Raw genomic sequence first — 19,379 nt, forward strand, 5'->3', positions numbered from 1 at the left:
ATACTATACACCTGTCATGTCTCTGGTAGACTGTAGATACTATACACCTGTCATGTCTATGGTCCTCTGGTAGACTGTAGATACTATACACCTGTCATGTCTCTGGTAGACTGTAGATACTATACACCTGTCATGTCTCTGGTAGACTGTAGATACTATACACCTGTCATGTCTCTGGTAGACTGTAGATACTATACACCTGTCATGTCTCTGGTCCTCTGGTAGACTGTAGATACTATACACCTGTCATGTCTCTGGTAGACTGTAGATACTATACACCTGTCATGTCCCTGGTAGACTGTAGATACTATACACCTGTCATGTCTCTGGTCCTCTGGTAGACTGTAGATACTATACACCTGTCATGTCTCTGGTACTTTGGTAGACTGGAAGCAGTGGAAAAATACTGGGTTTATTTTCACAGGAGCTCCCTCTCAATTTCTCTCTCTCTTTCCTTATCTTTCTCTCTCTCTCTCACTTTCATTCTCTCTGGTTCTCGTTCTCATGAGAACCTGTCTCTATTCTCTGGTTACAGGTATTTAGTGTCAGTGGGGCAGGGAGAGATGGGATAGTGGGGGTATTAGATATCCTACACTCCACTTATCTAAATCGGCCATCTCAGGGTGTGGTCTCAGTGTGACCTCACTTAGTCCTTTTGTGTATGTGTGTATGTGTGTGTGTGTGTGTATGTGTGTATGTGTGTGTGTATGTGTGTATGTGTGTGTGTGTGTGTGTATGTGTGTGTGTGTGTATGTGTGTATGTGTGTATGTGTGTATGTGTATGTGTGTATGTGTGTATGTGTGTATGTGTGTATGTGTGTGTGTGTGTATGTGTGTATGTGTGTATGTGTGTGTGTGTATGTGTGTATGTGTATGTGTGTATGTGTGTGTGTGCTGGCCGGTCACATGCAGTGGAAACTTCCTGTGTTGTGCTGCTGGCATAAACATTGCTCCCTTTCACCAGGGCACCGTCTCCCTCTCCTCCCCTCTCCCTCCAATCACTCTCCTCTCTTCTTCCCTCTCTCCAATCACTCTCCTCCCCTCTCCCTCTCTCCTCTCCCTCTCCTCTCTTCTTCCCTCTCTCCAATCACTCTCCTCCCCTCTCCCTCTCTCCTCTCCCTCTCCTCTCTTCTTCCCTCTCTCCAATCACTCTCCTCCCCTCTCCCTCTCTCCTCTCCCTCTCCTCTCTTCTTCCCTCTCTCCAATCACTCTCCTCCCCTCTCCCTCTCTCCTCTCCCTCTCCTCTCTTCTTCCCTCTCTCCAATCACTCTCCTCCCCTCTCCCTCTCTCCTCTCCCTCTCCTCTCTTCTTCCCTCTCTCCTCTCCCTCTCCTCTCTTCTTCACTCTCGCCAATCACTCTCCTCCCCTCTCCCTTTCTCCAATCACTCTCCTCTCTTCTTCCCTCCCTCCTCTCTTCTTCCCTCTCTCCAATCACTCTCCTCCCCTCTCCCTCTCTCCTCTCCCTCTCCTCTCTTCTTCCCTCTCTCCAATCACTCTCCTCCCCTCTCCCTCTCTCCAATCACTCTCCTCTCTTCTTCCCTCTCTCCTCTCCCTCTCCTCTCTTCTTCCCTCTCGCCAATCACTCTCCTCCCCTCTCCCTTTCTCCAATCACTCTCCTCTCTTCTTCCCTCTCTCCAATCACTCTCCTCTCTTCTTCCCTCTCTCCAACCACTCTCCTCCCCTCTCCCTCTCTCCAATCACTCTCCTCCCCTCTCCCTCTCTCCTCTCACTCTCCTCTCTTCTTCCCACTCTCCCATATTTTCTCTCTGCCCTCTCATGGGATTTCACTGACCTGGAGCCTTGTTACACTGATTCTCTGTAAGAGGGTTTCAGGCAGCTCTCTGTCTGGTCTTGCTCCTCATAAATGGCATCATGGAAAATTCATACCGCCTGTCTGCCCTCTGTGGAAAATAAGATTTTACCCCATAAAACAGTAACCTTGTCAGGGTTTATAGTGTGTGTGGCCACAGAGCAGAGTTCATGTCAGGTGGTTCCTGGTTCTATAATACAGAGAGAGGGGGAAGAGAGGAGGGGGAGTTACAGGTGAGATTAGTATGAAAATGAGATTCTTCCTGCAGAATGTATTGTGTTTTCTCCTGCCTGTCGGATGATGTGAGCTGGTGCTGTAGAATCAGGTGTCTCCTAATGTGAGCGATGCCCCTGCAACGGAGCGATGCCCCTGCAACGGAGCGATGCCCCTGCAACGGAGCGATGCCCCTGCAACGGAGCGATGCCCCTGCAACGGAGCGATGCCCCTGCAACGGTGTGTGGGTGTGTGTGTGTGTGCATGTTGTATGTGTTTGATCGGTACACTGTCAGCTGAATGCCTGTCTGGCCTGTGAATGCCAGGCTGTGAGAGACAGACTGCCACAAGTCCTCTACACGGTGTGTGTGTGTGTGTGTGTGTGTGTGTGTGTGTGTGTGTGTGTGTGTGTGTGTGTGTGTGTGTGTGTGTGTGTGTGTGTGTGTGTGTGTGTGTGTGTGTGTGTGTGTGTTAGGAGGGGGTACGTTATTGGAAATGGAAGACATTTTGGAAGAGCACATTACAGTATATCCCATTCTCTCTCTGAATCATCTCTCTCCATATTTGAACTGGTTATGTAGGGCGGATTGATAACTGTATTTCATCCTAGTCTACAGTCTACAATACACTCCTCACAGCTCCTCCTTTTCCTGCCAGTGCTCAAGAGATCCTGCAGCTTAAGCTCTGTTCTCTGGATGGCAGCAACATCAGCTTGTTGTCCTCTTTATTTCCATTGACCCTCTTTATAGAAAATGAAGACTAGTGATTCATAGTGTCACTGACCATTATTCTTGAAAGAATACAGGAGTTGAAGCTGTGGTGACTTAATGGGTAACAATATTAAAACGATAGGTATGAATTAATCAGATACAGACAACAGCCATGTAAAGGGTTAACTCTAATCCAGGAAGTGAAAAGCACACAGCAGTATCAGTTGGGGAGGAGCCTCCCAACATGACTTTGCTGAAGCGAAACTGAAGTAGAGAGACATACAGACTATTTTGGACAGGACAGGGAACAAACTTTATAAACAGCTAGACGCTGAGACTCCTATATCTGTGGCACCACAAACAGAAAGAACCTTATCCACACACGCATGCAGGTGAATAGAATTATGGACAGTTAATATATGCTTTACCATGTTTGTCTTCTATTTTCCTTTTATCTACAGTATGTTCAACTATTCATACTTAAAGGACTTTTATCTATATTGTAGCAGCATCTATGATTGGTTAATGTTGTCCTAAACTGAATTCTAGAAAATGCTTTATGGTTTCACCTTTGGCCTCTGTCTAGATATGGCCACCTCCAGCAGTCTCCTGTCTGAAGAGCAGTTCCTGTGCTCTGTCTGTCTGGATGTGTTCACTGAGCCAGTCTCTATTCCATGTGGACACAACTACTGCAAGGCCTGTATCAGTGGATACTGGGATACCAGTGACCTGTGCCAGTGTCCAATGTGTAAGGAGAAATTTGACAGGAGGCCTGAGCTTCGCATCAATACTTTCATTTCTGAGATGGTTGCTCAGTTCAGGAAGTCTGTTCAGTGGAAAGTTACCAGCAGTCCAGGACAACGCACAGCCAAACCAGGAGAAGTGTCCTGTGACTTCTGCACTGGGATGAAGCTCAAGGCCCTGAAGTCCTGTGTGGTGTGTCAGACCTCTTACTGTGAGACTCACCTGGAGCCTCATCAGAGAGTCCCAGCCTTAAAGAGACACAAGCTGATCAACCCTGTGGAGAACCTGGAAGACAGGATGTGTAAGAAGCACGAGAGACTCCTGGAGCTGTTCTGTAGGACTGACCAGACTTGTCTTTGTGTCTTGTGCTTGAAAACAGACCACATGACTCATGACACTGTCCCTCTAGAGGAAGAGTATGGAGAGAAGATGGCTCAACTGGGGAAAATGATGGCAGAGGTAGAACAGAAGATGCATACATATTTTAGGAAGGTTCAGGAGATCAAACATTCAGTAGATCTCAGCAAGAGAGAAGCAGAGAGGGAGATATCAGACAGTGTACAGGTCTTCACTGCTCTGGTTCGCTCCATTGAGAGAAGCCAGACTGAGCTCATTGAGGTGATTGAGGAGAAGCAGAAAGCAGCAGAGAGGCAGGCTGAAGGGCTCATTAAGGACCTGGAGCAGGAAATCACTGAGCTACAGAGGAGAAGCACTGAACTGGAGCAGCTCTCACACACTGAGGACCACCTCCACCTCCTACAGAACTTACCATCCCTCTGCACCCCTCCACCCACCAAGGACTGGTCTGAGATCAGTGTTCACAGTGATATGTGTGTGGGGACTGTGAGGAGAGCTGTGTCTCAAGTGGAGGAGACTATTTTAAGTGAAGTGAAGATGTTGTGTGATGCTGAGTTGAAGAAGATTCAGCAGTATGCAGTAGATGTGACTCTGGACCCTGATACAGCACATCGTGGTCTCATCATGTCTGAGGATGGGAAACAGGTGAAACATGGAGATACAAAACAACATCTCCCAGACAAGCCAGTTAGGTTTTCCTGTCTCTGTATCTTGGGAAAGGAGGGTTTCTCTTCAGGTAGATTTTACTATGAGGTGACAGTTAAGGGGAAGACTGACTGGGATTTAGGAGTGGCCAGAGAGTCCATCAACAGGAACAGGAATATCACACTGAGCGCTAAGAATGGATACTGGACTGTCTGGCTGAGGAATGGAGACCAGTACAAGGCTCTTTCTAGCCCCAGTGTCCTGCTCCAACTGAGAGAGAAGCCCCAGAAGGTGGGGGTGTTTGTGGATTATGAGGAGGGTCAGGTCTCCTTCTATAATGTGGAGGCCAGGTCTCATATCTACTCTTTCACTGGCTGCACCTTCACTGAGAAACTATATCCATTCTTCAGTCCATGTCTTAATGATGGTGGTAAAAACTCTGCCCCTCTGATCATCTCTCCTGTCAATCAGACAGAATGACTTTTAACTTGAAAATCTACAAAGATATGTACATTTAATCTGTTGTCCTACATCACAGAGAACATTTCACTGTGATGTTAATACCGACGTGGTTGTTGTTTGTTATCAACAGCATCATATCAGTCTGTTAGACATGATGAGTAGCCTACGGTATGCAGCAGCATTGTAAGATATGAAAACATCTCTCCAGGCTCATAACGAGGTATGATTCATATCTGGAAGTTACATTTCTGGGGAAGTTCTGATCGTGAGATAATATAACAATATGTTTGTTATTTAGCTCATGTATTGTTTGCACTGTATATCTCTGTTGATCCACCTATAATAAACTGGGATGTGCATGGAGTCACATTCAGGACTTTATGAAAATAAAATCCAGTTGAATATTGACAATTTGCTTTATTTCTAGTAGTCTTTCTGTCCCAGATGTTTACAATAGTGACGGCTATGACATCAGTTTGGAATAGTGGAGGTAAGCTGAGGTGTCTGATGTTGATATCATATGGAAATGGTCTGTTTACAGGGTTTTGCTGTCTCATCACCGCAATTATCAAAGATCCATTTTCATGCTTTACAAATAGTCACCTGTTATGGCACATTGTCTGTCTGCACATTCATTGTGAATAGAGTAAGATAATAAGTGAGTGAATGAATGAAGAGGAATGAAAGAGAGACAGAGAAATATGACAGGACATCTGATTGTTGACATCAAACCCATGCTATGCCATCAATCCAGACTCTAACCAGATGCAAATAAGCACCCGAGAGAGAAGGAGTTCAGCCATGTAAAGGGTTAAAGGGCAATTCTGCCACTTTTCAACCTCCTATTCATCCTATCCAGTACCAAACCAGTGTCTACGTAATATTATGTGAAAACGGTGTGTTTCTATGATGGTTGGTTAAAAATATGAGAAGAAAGTTCCTAAAAAAAATGCTTCTCTGTAGGATTAAACGTTTTTAAAAACCTGTAAAACCTGCAATGAGTTTCTAGACAGAAGGAGGGTATTTTCTAGCTCCCCACGTCACTGCGAATCTCAGAGTGTTTGAAAATCACTGTTTTTTAAAATGTTTTAATTTCTACACCGTGTAGAACTTTTTAACACAACATCAGTGTCCGACCTCTCTAATGCTCGTGTGGCTGAATGGAAGCAAGTCCCAGCAGCATGTTCCAACATCTAGTGGAAAGTCTTTCCAGAAGAGTGGAGGTTGGTATAGCAGCAAAGGGGGGACCAACTTCATATGAGCATGTGTCCACATTTTTGGTCATGTAGTCTACGTTGACACTGGTATTGTGCTGGAGACAATGCAAATGAGGTTGACAAGTGGTGGAGTTGCCCTTTAATTCTATTCCAGGAAGATTAAAGCACATGGCAGTTTTTTTTAAGGTGATGGAGCGTCGAGTGATGAGTGTGAGAAGGAAGGATTACAATGGGAAACAAGAAGTAAAGTGGTCGTGGAGTCTAGTAAGTCCAAGTTCTGACTGTTCTTTAGTCAGTCAGGGTTCTTGATTGACCGAGATACCTGGGAGATCGGGTTTGAAGTGAAAATAACAAGAAATTGGTTTATTTGGGGTTTGTGTGTCCAAGGAGCAGAAAGTGTGTGCTTTGCACCTGAAAAAGATATTGAATTGTAATGTGTTATATGTGTGTGGATCTGTGAAGCAGGGCACCTATCAAGGGGGTTATCTCCTGAGTGGCGCTAGAAGTGAGTCTAAAGGACGTAACTGAAGAAATAGATGCAGGAGTTGGTGCACGCTGACTGACCCGTATGGTGGATGGAGTGGTTGGTGCACGCTGACTGACCCGTATGGTGGATGGAGTGGTTGGTGCATGCTGACTGACCCGTATGGTGGATGGAGTGGTTGGTGCACGCTGACTGACCCGTATGGTGGATGGAGTGGTTGGTGCACGCTGACTGACCCGTATGGTGGATGGAGTGGTTGGTGCACGCTGACTGACCCGTATGATGGATGGAGTGGTTGGTGCACGCTGACTGACCCGTATGATGGATGGAGTGGTTGATGAAAATAAAACCTAATATAACTCAAACGGAAAGCATTTGCATTTTTGCGCAGTCCAGGCAGTGCTGAGAGGGATAGTTTGGCCTGCTATTTGCCCTAAGACCATGCCCCAGGACTACCTGACATGATGACTCCTTGCCGTCCCCAGTCCACCTGGCCATGCTGCTGCACCAGTTTCAACTTCCACCTGACTGTGCTGCTGCTCCAGTTTCAACTGTTCTGCCTTATTATTATTCGACCATGCTGGTCATTTATGAACATTTGAACATCTTGGCCATGTTCTGTTATAATCTCCACCCGGCACAGCCAGAAGAGGACTGGCCACCCCACATAGCCTGGTTCCTCTCTAGGTTTCTTCCTAGGTATTGGCCTTTCTAGGGAGTTTTTCCTAGCCACCGTGCTTCTACACCTGCATTGCTTGCTGTTTGGGGTTTTAGGCTGGGTTTCTGTACAACACTTTGAGATATCAGCTGATGTACGAAGGGCTATATAAATAAATTTGATTTGATTTGATTTGGTGCACGCTGAATGACCCGTATGGTGGATGGAGTGGTTGGTGCACGCTGACTGACCCGTATGGTGGATGGAGTGGTTGGTGCACGCTGACTGACCCGTATGGTGGATGGAGTGGTTGGTGCACGCTGACTGACCCGTATGGTGGATGGAGTGGTTGGTGCACGCTGAATGACCCGTATGGTGGATGGAGTGGTTGGTGCACGCTGACTGACCCGTATGGTGGATGGAGTGGTTGGTGCACGCTGAATGACCCGTATGGTGGATGGAGTGTTTGGTGCACGCCGACTGACCCGTATGGTGAATGTAGTGGTTGGTGCACGCCGACTGACCCGTATGGTGGATGGAGTGGTTGGTGCACGCCAACTGACCCGCCAACTGACGGTAGCTCTCCAGGAAGAGGGTTGGAGTGAAAACCTACATGACGGTAGCTCTCCAGGAAGAGGGTTGGAGTGAAAACCTACATGACGGTAGCTCTCCAGGAAGAGGGTTGGAGTGAAAACCTACATGACGGTAGCTCTCCAGGAACATGGTTGGAGTGAAAACCTACATGACGGTAGCTCTCCAGGAACAGGGTTGGAGTGAAAACCTACATGACGGTAGCTCTCCAGGAACATGGTTGGAGTGAAAACCTACATGACTGTAGCTCTCCAGGAAGAGGGTTGGAGTGAAAACCTACATGACTGTAGCTCTCCAGGAAGAGGGTTGGAGAGCCCTGCTCTATATCCATTGATTATTGAATAATATCATTGATAACCTCAAATTAGTACATTGGTTTACTCCATTGTTTGTAAACAATGTATGTATAGTAAACCACAATGTAGCCTATAGTTTCAAATTATGGACTGTCAATCCTTTTATCCATTCCATATATCATTGATTTCACTCGGGGGCTCAACTTACTGTTGAGAAGTTGGACTAGTAGAATACACAAGGGGCGATTTCCAAATTTGCTTACAATTAGTTAAGAAATGTTTCTCGTTAGTCACTCTCCTCCACTCTCCCTCTCTCCTCCCCTTTCCCTCTCTCCAATCACTCTCCTCCCCTCTCCCTCTCTCCTCCCCTCTCCCTCTCTCCAATCACACTCCTCCCCTCTCCCTCTCTCCTCCCCTCTCCCTCTCTCCAATCACTCTCCTCCACTCTCCCTCTCTCCTCCCCTCTCCCTCTCTCCAATCACACTCCTCCCCTCTCCCTCTCTCCTCCCCTCTCCCTCTCTCCAATCACTCTCCTCCACTCTCCCTCTCTCCTCCCCTCTCCCTCTCTCCAATCACTCTCCTCCCCTCTCCCTCTCTCCTCTCACTCTCCTCCCCTCTCCCTCTCTCCAATCACTCTCCTCCCCTCTCCCTCTCTCCTCTCACTCTCCTCCCACTCTCCCATATTTTCTCTCTGCCCTCTCATGGGATTTCACTGACCTGGAGCCTTGTTACACTGTTTCTCTGTAAGAGGGTTTCAGGCAGCTCACTGTCTGGTCTTGCTCCTCATAAATGGCATCATGGAAAACTCATACCGCCTGGTCTGCCCTCTGTGGAAAATAAGATTTTACCCCATAAAACAGTAACCTTGTCAGGGTTTATAGTGTGTGTGGCCACAGAGCAGAGTTCATGTCAGGTGGTTCCTGGTTCTATAATACAGAGAGAGAGGGAAGAGAGGAGGGGGAGTTACAGGTGAGATTAGTATGAAAATGAGATTCTTCCTGCAGAATGTATTGTGTTTTCTCCTGGCTGTCTGATGATGGGAGCTGGTGTGTGTGTGTGTGTGTGTGTGTGTGTGTGTGTGTGTGTGTGTGTGTGTGTGTGTGTGTGTGTGTGTGTGTGTGTGTGTGTGTGTGTGTGTGTGTGTGTGTGTGTGTGTGTGTGTGTGTGTGTGTGTGTGTGTGTGTGTGTGTGTGTGTGTGATTGGTGCCTGCATGGCCTGTGAATGCTAGGCTGTGGGAGTGGAGAGCAGCGAGGTTCAGAGACAGACTGCCCTCAGTCCTCTACACGGTGTGTGTGTGTGTGCGTGCGTGCGTGCGTGCGTGCGTGCGTGTGTGTGTGTGTGTGTGTGTGTGTGTGTTGACTGCAGCGATTGAAACATTGTGATTCTAGGAAGAGTAATGTAAAAGCTGTATTGACTTTAATCCTGGTTTATTCAGTACTGTTTTAATCAATATGAACAGTTCCATCTTCAGCCATGTAAAGGGTTAACTGTTCCAGGAAGAGAATCACACAGCACTATCTGGTGGGGAGGAGCATTATTGGCGTCAACTTGCTGAAGTGAAACTAAAGTAGAGACACAGTATATTGTGTACGAGACCAAACTCTCCAGCACTTCAGAAACCTATTAAACAGCAATACGTTCAGACTATACTCTGACTCTCCTAGCCGTTGACACCACAAACAGGAAGGACAGAGATATTATCCAACGAAAACATACAGGTGAGTAGAGAGATTGACGTGGAAAGTTAAGTTGAAGATAAGCTTTACTGTGTGTCTAGATTGACTTATTTGTCCAGATTCTACTGTATGATACACTTTTTATCCTACAGTTATAAGATGTATCTATGTTGTAACATCATGTATCAAGATTTGTTAATATCACGTAAGACAATATTGACAACTCTAAAGCTGAATCTATCAAGAGCTGACTGATTCCACTAAATGTTTTATGGTTTCACCTTTGGCCTCTGTCTAGATATGACCACCTCCAGCAGTCTCCTGTCTGAAGAGCAGTTCCTGTGCTCTGTCTGTCTGGATGTGTTCACTGAGCCTGTCTCTATTCCATGTGGACACAACTACTGCAAGGCCTGTATCAGTGGATACTGGGATACCAGTGACATGTGCCAGTGTCCAATGTGTAAAAAAACCTTTGATAAGAGACCAGATCTGTTTGTCAATACTTTCATTTCTGAGATGGCTGCTCAGTTCAGGCAGACAGTTGACGTGAAAGCTACCAGCAGCCCAGACCAATGCCCAGACATAATTGTAGAAGTGTCCTGTGACATCTGCACTGTGATGAAGCTCAAGGCCCTGAAGTCCTGTCTGGTGTGTCAGACCTCTTACTGTGAGATTCACCTGGAGCCTCATCAGAGAGTCCCAGCTTTGAAGAGACACAAGCTGATCCACCCTGTGGAGAACCTGGAAGACAGGATGTGTAAGAAGCACGAGAGACCTCTAGAGCTGTTCTGTAGGAGAGACCAGACTTGTGTGTGTCAATTCTGTACTGAGACAGACCACAAGACTCATGACACTGTCCCTCTAGAGGAAGCGTATGGAGAGAGGAAGGCTGAACTGGGGAAGACTGAGACAGAAGTGCAGCAGATGATCCAGGAGAGACTGAAGAAGGTTCAGGAGATCAAACATTCAGTAGATCTGAGTAAGAAAGATGCAGAGAGAGAGATATCAGACAGTGTACAGGTCTTCACTGCTCTGGTTCGCTCCATTGAGAGAAGCCAGACTGAGCTCATTGAGGTGATTGAGGAGAAACAGAAAGCAGCAGAGAGGCAGGCTGAAGGGCTCATTAAAGACCTGGAGCAGGAAATCACTGAGCTAAAGAGGAGAAGCACTGAGCTGGAGCAGCTCTCACACACTGAGGACCACCTCCACCTCCTACAGAGCTGTCCATCCCTCTGCACCCCTCCACCCACCAAGGACTGGTCTAGAATCAGTGTTCACAGTAATATGTGTGTGGGGACTGTGAGGAGAGCTGTGTCTCAAGTGGAGGAGACCATTTTAAGTGAAGTGAAGATGTTGTGTGATGCTGAGTTGAAGAAGATTCAGCAGTATGCAGTAGATGTGACTCTGGACCCTAAGACAGCACATCCCAATCTCATCCTGTCTGAGGGTGGGAAACAGGTGAAACATGGAGATACAAAACAACATCTCCCAGACAAGCCAGTTAGGTTTTCCACCTGTCTCTGTATCTTGGGAAAGGAGGGCTTCTCCTCAGGTAGATTCTACTTTGAGGTGATGGTCAAGGGGAAAACTAACTGGGATTTAGGATTGGCCAGAGAGTCCATTAACAGGAAGGGGAAGATCACACTGAACCCTACGAATGGATACTGGACTGTCTGGCTGAGGAATGGAGACCAGTACAAGGCTCTTTCTAGCCCCAGTGTCCTGCTCCAACTGAGAGAGAAGCCCCAGAAGGTGGGGGTGTTTGTGGATTATGAGGAGGGTCAGGTCTCCTTTTATGATGTGGAGGCCAGGTCTCGTATCTACTCTTTCACTGGCTGCACCTTCACTGAGAAACTATATCCATACTTCAGCCCCAATGTTAATGATGGTGGTAAAAACTCTGCCCCTCTGATCATCTCTCCTGTCAATCAGACAGAATGACTTTTAACTTGAAAATCTACAAAGATATGTACATTTAATCTGTTGTCCTACATCACAGAGAACATTTCACTGTGATGTTAATACCGACGTGGTTGTTGTTTGTTATCAACAGCATCATATCAGTCTGTTAGACATGATGAGTAGCCTACGGTATGCAGCAGCATTGTAAGATATGAAAACATCTCTCCAGGCTCATAACGAGGTATGATTCATATCTGGAAGTTACATTTCTGGGGAAGTTCTGATCGTGAGATAATATAACAATATGTTTGTTATTTAGCTCATGTATTGTTTGCACTGTATATCTCTGTTGATCCACCTATAATAAACTGGGATGTGCATGGAGTCACATTCAGGACTTTATGAAAATAAAATCCAGTTGAATATTGACAATTTGCTTTATTTCTAGTAGTCTTTCTGTCCCAGATGTTTACAATAGTGACGGCTATGACATCAGTTTGGAATAGTGGAGGTAAGCTGAGGTGTCTGATGTTGATATCATATGGAAATGGTCTGTTTACAGGGTTTTGCTGTCTCATCACCGCAATTATCAAAGATCCATTTTCATGCTTTACAAATAGTCACCTGTTATGGCACATTGTCTGTCTGCACATTCATTGTGAATAGAGTAAGATAATAAGTGAGTGAATGAATGAAGAGGAATGAAAGAGAGACAGAGAAATATGACAGGACATCTGATTGTTGACATCAAACCCATGCTATGCCATCAATCCAGACTCTAACCAGATGCAAATAAGCACCCGAGAGAGAAGGAGTTCAGCCATGTAAAGGGTTAAAGGGCAATTCTGCCACTTTTCAACCTCCTATTCATCCTATCCAGTACCAAACCAGTGTCTACGTAATATTATGTGAAAACGGTGTGTTTCTATGATGGTTGGTTAAAAATATGAGAAGAAAGTTCCTAAAAAAAATGCTTCTCTGTAGGATTAAACGTTTTTAAAAACCTGTAAAACCTGCAATGAGTTTCTAGACAGAAGGAGGGTATTTTCTAGCTCCCCACGTCACTGCGAATCTCAGAGTGTTTGAAAATCACTGTTTTTTAAAATGTTTTAATTTCTACACCGTGTAGAACTTTTTAACACAACATCAGTGTCCGACCTCTCTAATGCTCGTGTGGCTGAATGGAAGCAAGTCCCAGCAGCATGTTCCAACATCTAGTGGAAAGTCTTTCCAGAAGAGTGGAGGTTGGTATAGCAGCAAAGGGGGGACCAACTTCATATGAGCATGTGTCCACATTTTTGGTCATGTAGTCTACGTTGACACTGGTATTGTGCTGGAGACAATGCAAATGAGGTTGACAAGTGGTGGAGTTGCCCTTTAATTCTATTCCAGGAAGATTAAAGCACATGGCAGTTTTTTTTAAGGTGATGGAGCGTCGAGTGATGAGTGTGAGAAGGAAGGATTACAATGGGAAACAAGAAGTAAAGTGGTCGTGGAGTCTAGTAAGTCCAAGTTCTGACTGTTCTTTAGTCAGTCAGGGTTCTTGATTGACCGAGATACCTGGGAGATCGGGTTTGAAGTGAAAATAACAAGAAATTGGTTTATTTGGGGTTTTGTGTGTCCAAGGAGCAGAAAGTGTGTGCTTTGCACCTGAAAAAGATATTGAATTGTAATGTGTTATATGTGTGTGGATCTGTGAAGCAGGGCACCTATCAAGGGGGTTATCTCCTGAGTGGCGCTAGAAGTGAGTCTAAAGGACGTAACTGAAGAAATAGATGCAGGAGTTGGTGCACGCTGACTGACCCGTATGGTGGATGGAGTGGTTGGTGCACGCTGACTGACCCGTATGGTGGATGGAGTGGTTGGTGCATGCTGACTGACCCGTATGGTGGATGGAGTGGTTGGTGCACGCTGACTGACCCGTATGGTGGATGGAGTGGTTGGTGCACGCTGACTGACCCGTATGGTGGATGGAGTGGTTGGTGCACGCTGACTGACCCGTATGATGGATGGAGTGGTTGGTGCACGCTGACTGACCCGTATGATGGATGGAGTGGTTGGTGCACGCTGACTGACCCGTATGATGGATGGAGTGGTTGATGAAAATAAAACCTAATATAACTCAAACGGAAAGCATTTGCATTTTTGCGCAGTCCAGGCAGTGCTGAGAGGGATAGTTTGGCCTGCTATTTGCCCTAAGACCATGCCCCAGGACTACCTGACATGATGACTCCTTGCCGTCCCCAGTCCACCTGGCCATGCTGCTGCTCCAGTTTCAACTTCCACCTGACTGTGCTGCTGCTCCAGTTTCAACTGTTCTGCCTTATTATTATTCGACCATGCTGGTCATTTATGAACATTTGAACATCTTGGCCATGTTCTGTTATAATCTCCACCCGGCACAGCCAGAAGAGGACTGGCCACCCCACATAGCCTGGTTCCTCTCTAGGTTTCTTCCTAGGTATTGGCCTTTCTAGGGAGTTTTTCCTAGCCACCGTGCTTCTACACCTGCATTGCTTGCTGTTTGGGGTTTTAGGCTGGGTTTCTGTACAACACTTTGAGATATCAGCTGATGTACGAAGGGCTATATAAATAAATTTGATTTGATTTGATTTGGTGCACGCTGAATGACCCGTATGGTGGATGGAGTGGTTGGTGCACGCTGACTGACCCGTATGGTGGATGGAGTGGTTGGTGCACGCTGACTGACCCGTATGGTGGATGGAGTGGTTGGTGCACGCTGACTGACCCGTATGGTGGATGGAGTGGTTGGTGCACGCTGAATGACCCGTATGGTGGATGGAGTGGTTGGTGCACGCTGACTGACCCGTATGGTGGATGGAGTGGTTGGTGCACGCTGAATGACCCGTATGGTGGATGGAGTGTTTGGTGCACGCCGACTGACCCGTATGATGAATGTAGTGGTTGGTGCACGCCGACTGACCCGTATGGTGGATGGAGTGGTTGGTGCACGCCAACTGACCCGCCAACTGACGGTAGCTCTCCAGGAAGAGGGTTGGAGTGAAAACCTACATGACGGTAGCTCTCCAGGAAGAGGGTTGGAGTGAAAACCTACATGACGGTAGCTCTCCAGGAAGAGGGTTGGAGTGAAAACCTACATGACGGTAGCTCTCCAGGAACATGGTTGGAGTGAAAACCTACATGACGGTAGCTCTCCAGGAACAGGGTTGGAGTGAAAACCTACATGACGGTAGCTCTCCAGGAACATGGTTGGAGTGAAAACCTACATGACTGTAGCTCTCCAGGAAGAGGGTTGGAGAGCCCTGCTCTATATCCATTGATTATTGAATAATATCATTGATAACCTCAAATTAGTACATTGGTTTACTCCATTGTTTGTAAACAATGTATGTATAGTAAACCACAATGTAGCCTATAGTTTCAAATTATGGACTGTCAATCCTTTTATCCATTCCATATATCATTGATTTCACTCGGGGGCTCAACTTACTGTTGAGAAGTTGGACTAGTAGAATACACAAGGGGCGATTTCCAAATTTGCTTACAATTAGTTAAGAAATGTTTCTCGTTAGTCACTCTCCAATCACTCTCCTCCACTCTCCCTCTCTCCTCCCCTTTCCCTCTCTCCAATCACTCTCCTCCCCTCTCCCTCTCTCCTCCCCTCTCCCTCTCTCCAATCACACTCCTCCCCTCTCCCTCTCTCCTCCCCTCTCCCTCTCTCCAATCACTCTCCTCCACTCTCCCTCTCTCCTCCCCTCTCCCTCTCTCCAATCACACTCCTCCCCTCTCCCTCTCTCCTCCCCTCTCCCTCTCTCCAATCACTCTCCTCCACTCTCCCTCTCTCCTCCCCTCTCCCTCTCTCCAATCACTCTCCTCCCCTCTCCCTCTCTCCTCTCACTCTCCTCCCCTCTCTCCAATCACTCTCCTCCCCTCTCCCTCTCTCCTCTCACTCTCCTCTCTTCTTCCCACTCTCCCATATTTTCTCTCTGCCCTCTCATGGGATTTCACTGACCTGGAGCCTTGTTACACTGTTTCTCTGTAAGAGGGTTTCAGGCAGCTCTCTGTCTGGTCTTGCTCCTCATAAATGGCATCATGGAAAACTCATACCGCCTGGTCTGCCCTCTGTGGAAAATAAGATTTTACCCCATAAAACAGTAACCTTGTCAGGGTTTATAGTGTGTGTGGCCACAGAGCAGAGTTCATGTCAGGTGGTTCCTGGTTCTATAATACAGAGAGAGAGGGAAGAGAGGAGGGGGAGTTACAGGTGAGATTAGTATGAAAATGAGACTCTTCCTGCAGAATGTATTGTGTTTTCTCCTGGCTGTCTGATGATGGGAGCTGGTGTGTGTGTGTGTGTGTGTGTGTGTGTGTGTGTGTGTGTGTGTGTGTGTGTGTGTGTGTGTGTGTGTGTGTGTGTGTGTGTGTGTGTGTGTGTGTGTGTGTGATTGGTGCCTGCATGGCCTGTGAATGCTAGGCTGTGGGAGTGGAGAGCAGCGAGGTTCAGAGACAGACTGCCCTCAGTCCTCTACACGGTGTGTGTGTGTGTGTGTGTGTGTGTGTGTGTGTGTGTGTGTGTGTGTGTGTGTGTGTGTGTGTGTGTGTGTGTGTGTGTGTGTGTTGACTGCAGCGATTGAAACATTGTGATTCTAGGAAGAGTAATGTAAAAGCTGTATTGACTTTAGTCCTGGTTTATTCAGTACTGTTTTAATCAATATGAACAGTTCCATCTTCAGCCATGTAAAGGGTTAACTGTTCCAGGAAGAGAATCACACAGCACTATCTGGTGGGGAGGAGCATTATTGGCGTCAACTTGCTGAAGTGAAACTAAAGTAGAGACACAGTATATTGTGTACGAGACCAAACTCTCCAGCACTTCAGAAACCTATTAAACAGCAATACGTTCAGACTATACTCTGACTCTCCTAGCCGTTGACACCACAAACAGGAAGGACAGAGATATTATCCAACGAAAACATACAGGTGAGTAGAGAGATTGACGTGGAAAGTTAAGTTGAAGATAAGCTTTACTGTGTGTCTAGATTGACTTATTTGTCCAGATTCTACTGTATGATACACTTTTTATCCTACAGTTATAAGATGTATCTATGTTGTAACATCATGTATCAAGATTTGTTAATATCACGTAAGACAATATTGACAACTCTAAAGCTGAATCTATCAAGAGCTGACTGATTCCACTAAATGTTTTATGGTTTCACCTTTGGTCTCTGTCTAGATATGGCCACCTCCAGCAGTCTCCTGTCTGAAGAGCAGTTCCTGTGCTCTGTCTGTCTGGATGTGTTCACTGAGCCGGTCTCTATTCCATGTGGACACAACTACTGCAAGGCCTGTATCAGTGGATACTGGGATACCAGTGACATGTGCCAGTGTCCAATGTGTAAAAAAACCTTTGATAAGAGACCAGATCTGTTTGTCAATACTTTCATTTCTGAGATGGCTGCTCAGTTCAGGCAGAGAGTTGAAGTGAAAGCTACCAGCAGCCCAGACCAATGCCCTGACATAATTGTAGAAGTGTCCTGTGACTTCTGCACTGGGATGAAGGTCAAGGCCCTGAAGTCCTGTCTGGTGTGTCAGACCTCTTACTGCGAGACTCACCTGGAGCCTCATCAGAGAGTCCCAGCCTTAAAGAGACACAAGCTGATCAACCCTGTGGAGAACCTGGAAGACAGGATGTGTAAGAAGCACGACAGACCTCTAGAGATGTTCTGTAGGAGTGACCAGACTTGTGTGTGTCAATTCTGTACTGATACAGACCACAATACTCATGACACTGTCCCTCTAGAGGAAGCGTATGGAGAGAGGAAGGCTGAACTGGGGAAGACTGAGACAGAAGTGCAGCAGATGATCCAGGAGAGACTGAAGAAGGTTCAGGAGATCAAACATTCAGTAGATCTGAGTCAGAAAGATGCAGAGAGGGAGATATCAGACAGTGTACAGGTCTTCACTGCTCTGGTTCGCTCCATTGAGAGAAGCCAGACTGAGCTCATTGAGGTGATTGAAGAGAAGCAGAAAGCAGCAGAGAGGCAGGCTGAAGGGCTCATTAAAGACCTGGAGCAGGAAATCACTGAGCTACAGAGGAGAAGCACTGAACTGGAGCAGCTCTCACACACTGAGGACCACCTCCACCTCCTACAGAGTTGTCCATCCCTCTGCACCCCTCCACCCACCAAGGACTGCTCTAGGATCAATGTTGACAGTGATCTGTATGTGGGGACTATGAGGAGAGCTGTGTCTCAGCTGGAGGAGACTCTTATGGGTTTAATGAAAAGTCTATGTGTTGATCTGTGTGTTGGTGCTGAGTTGAAGAGGATTCAGCAGTATGCCATAGCTGTGACTCTGGACCCTGATACAGCACATCCCAATCTCATCCTGTCTGAGGATGGGAAACAAGTGAGACATGGAAACACAGAGACAAATCGTCCTAATACCCCAAAGAGGTTTGATAAAAGTATAAATGTCTTAGGAAAGGAGGGTTTCTCTTCAGGGAGATTTTACTATGAGGTGACAGTTAAGGGGAAGACTGACTGGGATTTAGGAGTGGCCAGAGAGTCCATCAACAGGAACGGGAATATCACACTGAGCGCTAAGAATGGATACTGGACTGTCTGGCTGAGGAATGGAGACCAGTACAAGGCTCTTTCTAGCCCCAGTGTCCTGCTCCAACTGAGAGAGAAGCCCCAGAAGGTGGGGGTGTTTGTGGATTATGAGGAGGGTCAGGTCTCATTTTATGATGTGGAGGCCAGGTCTCATATCTACTCTTTCACTTGCTGCACCTTCACTGAGAAACTATATCCATTCTTCAGTCCCTGTCTTAATGATGATCGTGAAAACTCTGCCCCTCTGATCATCTCTCCTGTCAATGACAGACTGAGTTTTAATCTGAAAATCTAACTGGCCAGTAAAATAAATACATTTAAAATAGTAATAATCTGTTGTCATACATCACAATTAATATTTCAGACACACAAATATCATGCTTCCATGACATGCGAACCTCTCACTATTACAATAATGGGGGGTTAGCATTTTGTGCGTCTAACTTTCTTACTCATCCTTATTCACGATTCATTCAGGATTATCTGTCATAATGGAGAGAGAGAGAGAGAGAGAGAGAGAGAGAGAGAGAGAGAGAGAGAGAGAGAGAGAGAGAGAGAGAGAGAGAGAGAGAGAGAGATCCACATTCATGTAAAAGTTTTTTTTTAACTATTCTGGCTCCAAAATGACACAATTCATTATTTACAAAATGATTTATATTTGGTACTAAATAGTGTGAAACGCAACCAAAACAAACAGCAAATGGATCTAACAAATGTGTAGAGTTACAAGTTTGATGTTGTCATTGTGTGCTAGGAATATGGTACCAAATACTCAACTTTTTACTACTCTAATACACATATAAGTGAATTTGTCATAATACTTTTGGTCCCCTGAAATGGGGGGGGACCATGTATAAAAAGTGTTGTCATTTCTAAATGGTGAAACCAGTATGTACACAAATACCCTCAAATCAAAGCAAGAACATCTTTACTTTAACCATATAGTAATAGTTTGAGTTCAAATACAAACTTTTGGAGTATAGAGACAAAATAAGAAGAAATGCTTCACTGTCC

The 19,379-nt window shown here is 46.1% G+C and overlaps 3 protein-coding genes across 3 annotated transcripts in view; all 3 read left to right on the plus strand.

The window, feature by feature from the left end:
- Nucleotides 1-2,832: 2,832 nt before the first annotated feature.
- LOC109864565 (E3 ubiquitin-protein ligase TRIM21-like) lies at nucleotides 2,833-5,349 on the plus strand. The gene is made up of 2 exons (XM_031798168.1): nucleotides 2,833-3,125; nucleotides 3,320-5,349. The coding sequence occupies exon 2, from the start codon at nucleotides 3,322-3,324 to the stop codon at nucleotides 4,957-4,959; it is 1,638 nt and encodes a 545-aa protein (XP_031654028.1). The 5' UTR covers nucleotides 2,833-3,125; nucleotides 3,320-3,321; the 3' UTR covers nucleotides 4,960-5,349.
- Nucleotides 5,350-9,679: 4,330 nt separating this feature from the next.
- On the plus strand, nucleotides 9,680-12,195 carry LOC109896711 (E3 ubiquitin-protein ligase TRIM39). The gene is made up of 2 exons (XM_020491029.2): nucleotides 9,680-9,906; nucleotides 10,163-12,195. Exon 2 carries the CDS (start codon nucleotides 10,165-10,167, stop codon nucleotides 11,803-11,805), a length of 1,641 nt encoding a protein of 546 aa, XP_020346618.2. The 5' UTR covers nucleotides 9,680-9,906; nucleotides 10,163-10,164; the 3' UTR covers nucleotides 11,806-12,195.
- Nucleotides 12,196-16,493: 4,298 nt separating this feature from the next.
- Nucleotides 16,494-19,379, plus strand: part of LOC109910332 (E3 ubiquitin-protein ligase TRIM39-like) — a 4,134-nt gene continuing 1,248 nt past the window's right edge. Inside the window, exons 1-2 of the mRNA XM_020509500.2 lie at nucleotides 16,494-16,728; nucleotides 16,985-19,379. The exon at nucleotides 16,985-19,379 is cut by the window's right edge and continues 1,248 nt beyond it. Of these exons, the coding sequence (XP_020365089.2) occupies nucleotides 16,987-18,660 (1,674 nt within the window). The 5' untranslated portion in view covers nucleotides 16,494-16,728; nucleotides 16,985-16,986 and the 3' untranslated portion in view covers nucleotides 18,661-19,379. The remainder of the gene's footprint in view (nucleotides 16,729-16,984) is intronic.

The sequence above is a fragment of the Oncorhynchus kisutch genome, linkage group LG19 (genome assembly GCF_002021735.2).
Source record: "Oncorhynchus kisutch isolate 150728-3 linkage group LG19, Okis_V2, whole genome shotgun sequence".
Classification (NCBI taxonomy): domain Eukaryota; kingdom Metazoa; phylum Chordata; class Actinopteri; order Salmoniformes; family Salmonidae; genus Oncorhynchus; species Oncorhynchus kisutch.

Bases quoted from the DNA above. Each gene is read 5' to 3' on its own strand.
- LOC109864565 (XM_031798168.1), top strand. From the start codon at position 3,322: ATGGCCACCTCCAGCAGTCTCCTGTCTGAAGAGCAGTTCCTGTGCTCT.
- LOC109896711 (XM_020491029.2), top strand. From the start codon at position 10,165: ATGACCACCTCCAGCAGTCTCCTGTCTGAAGAGCAGTTCCTGTGCTCT.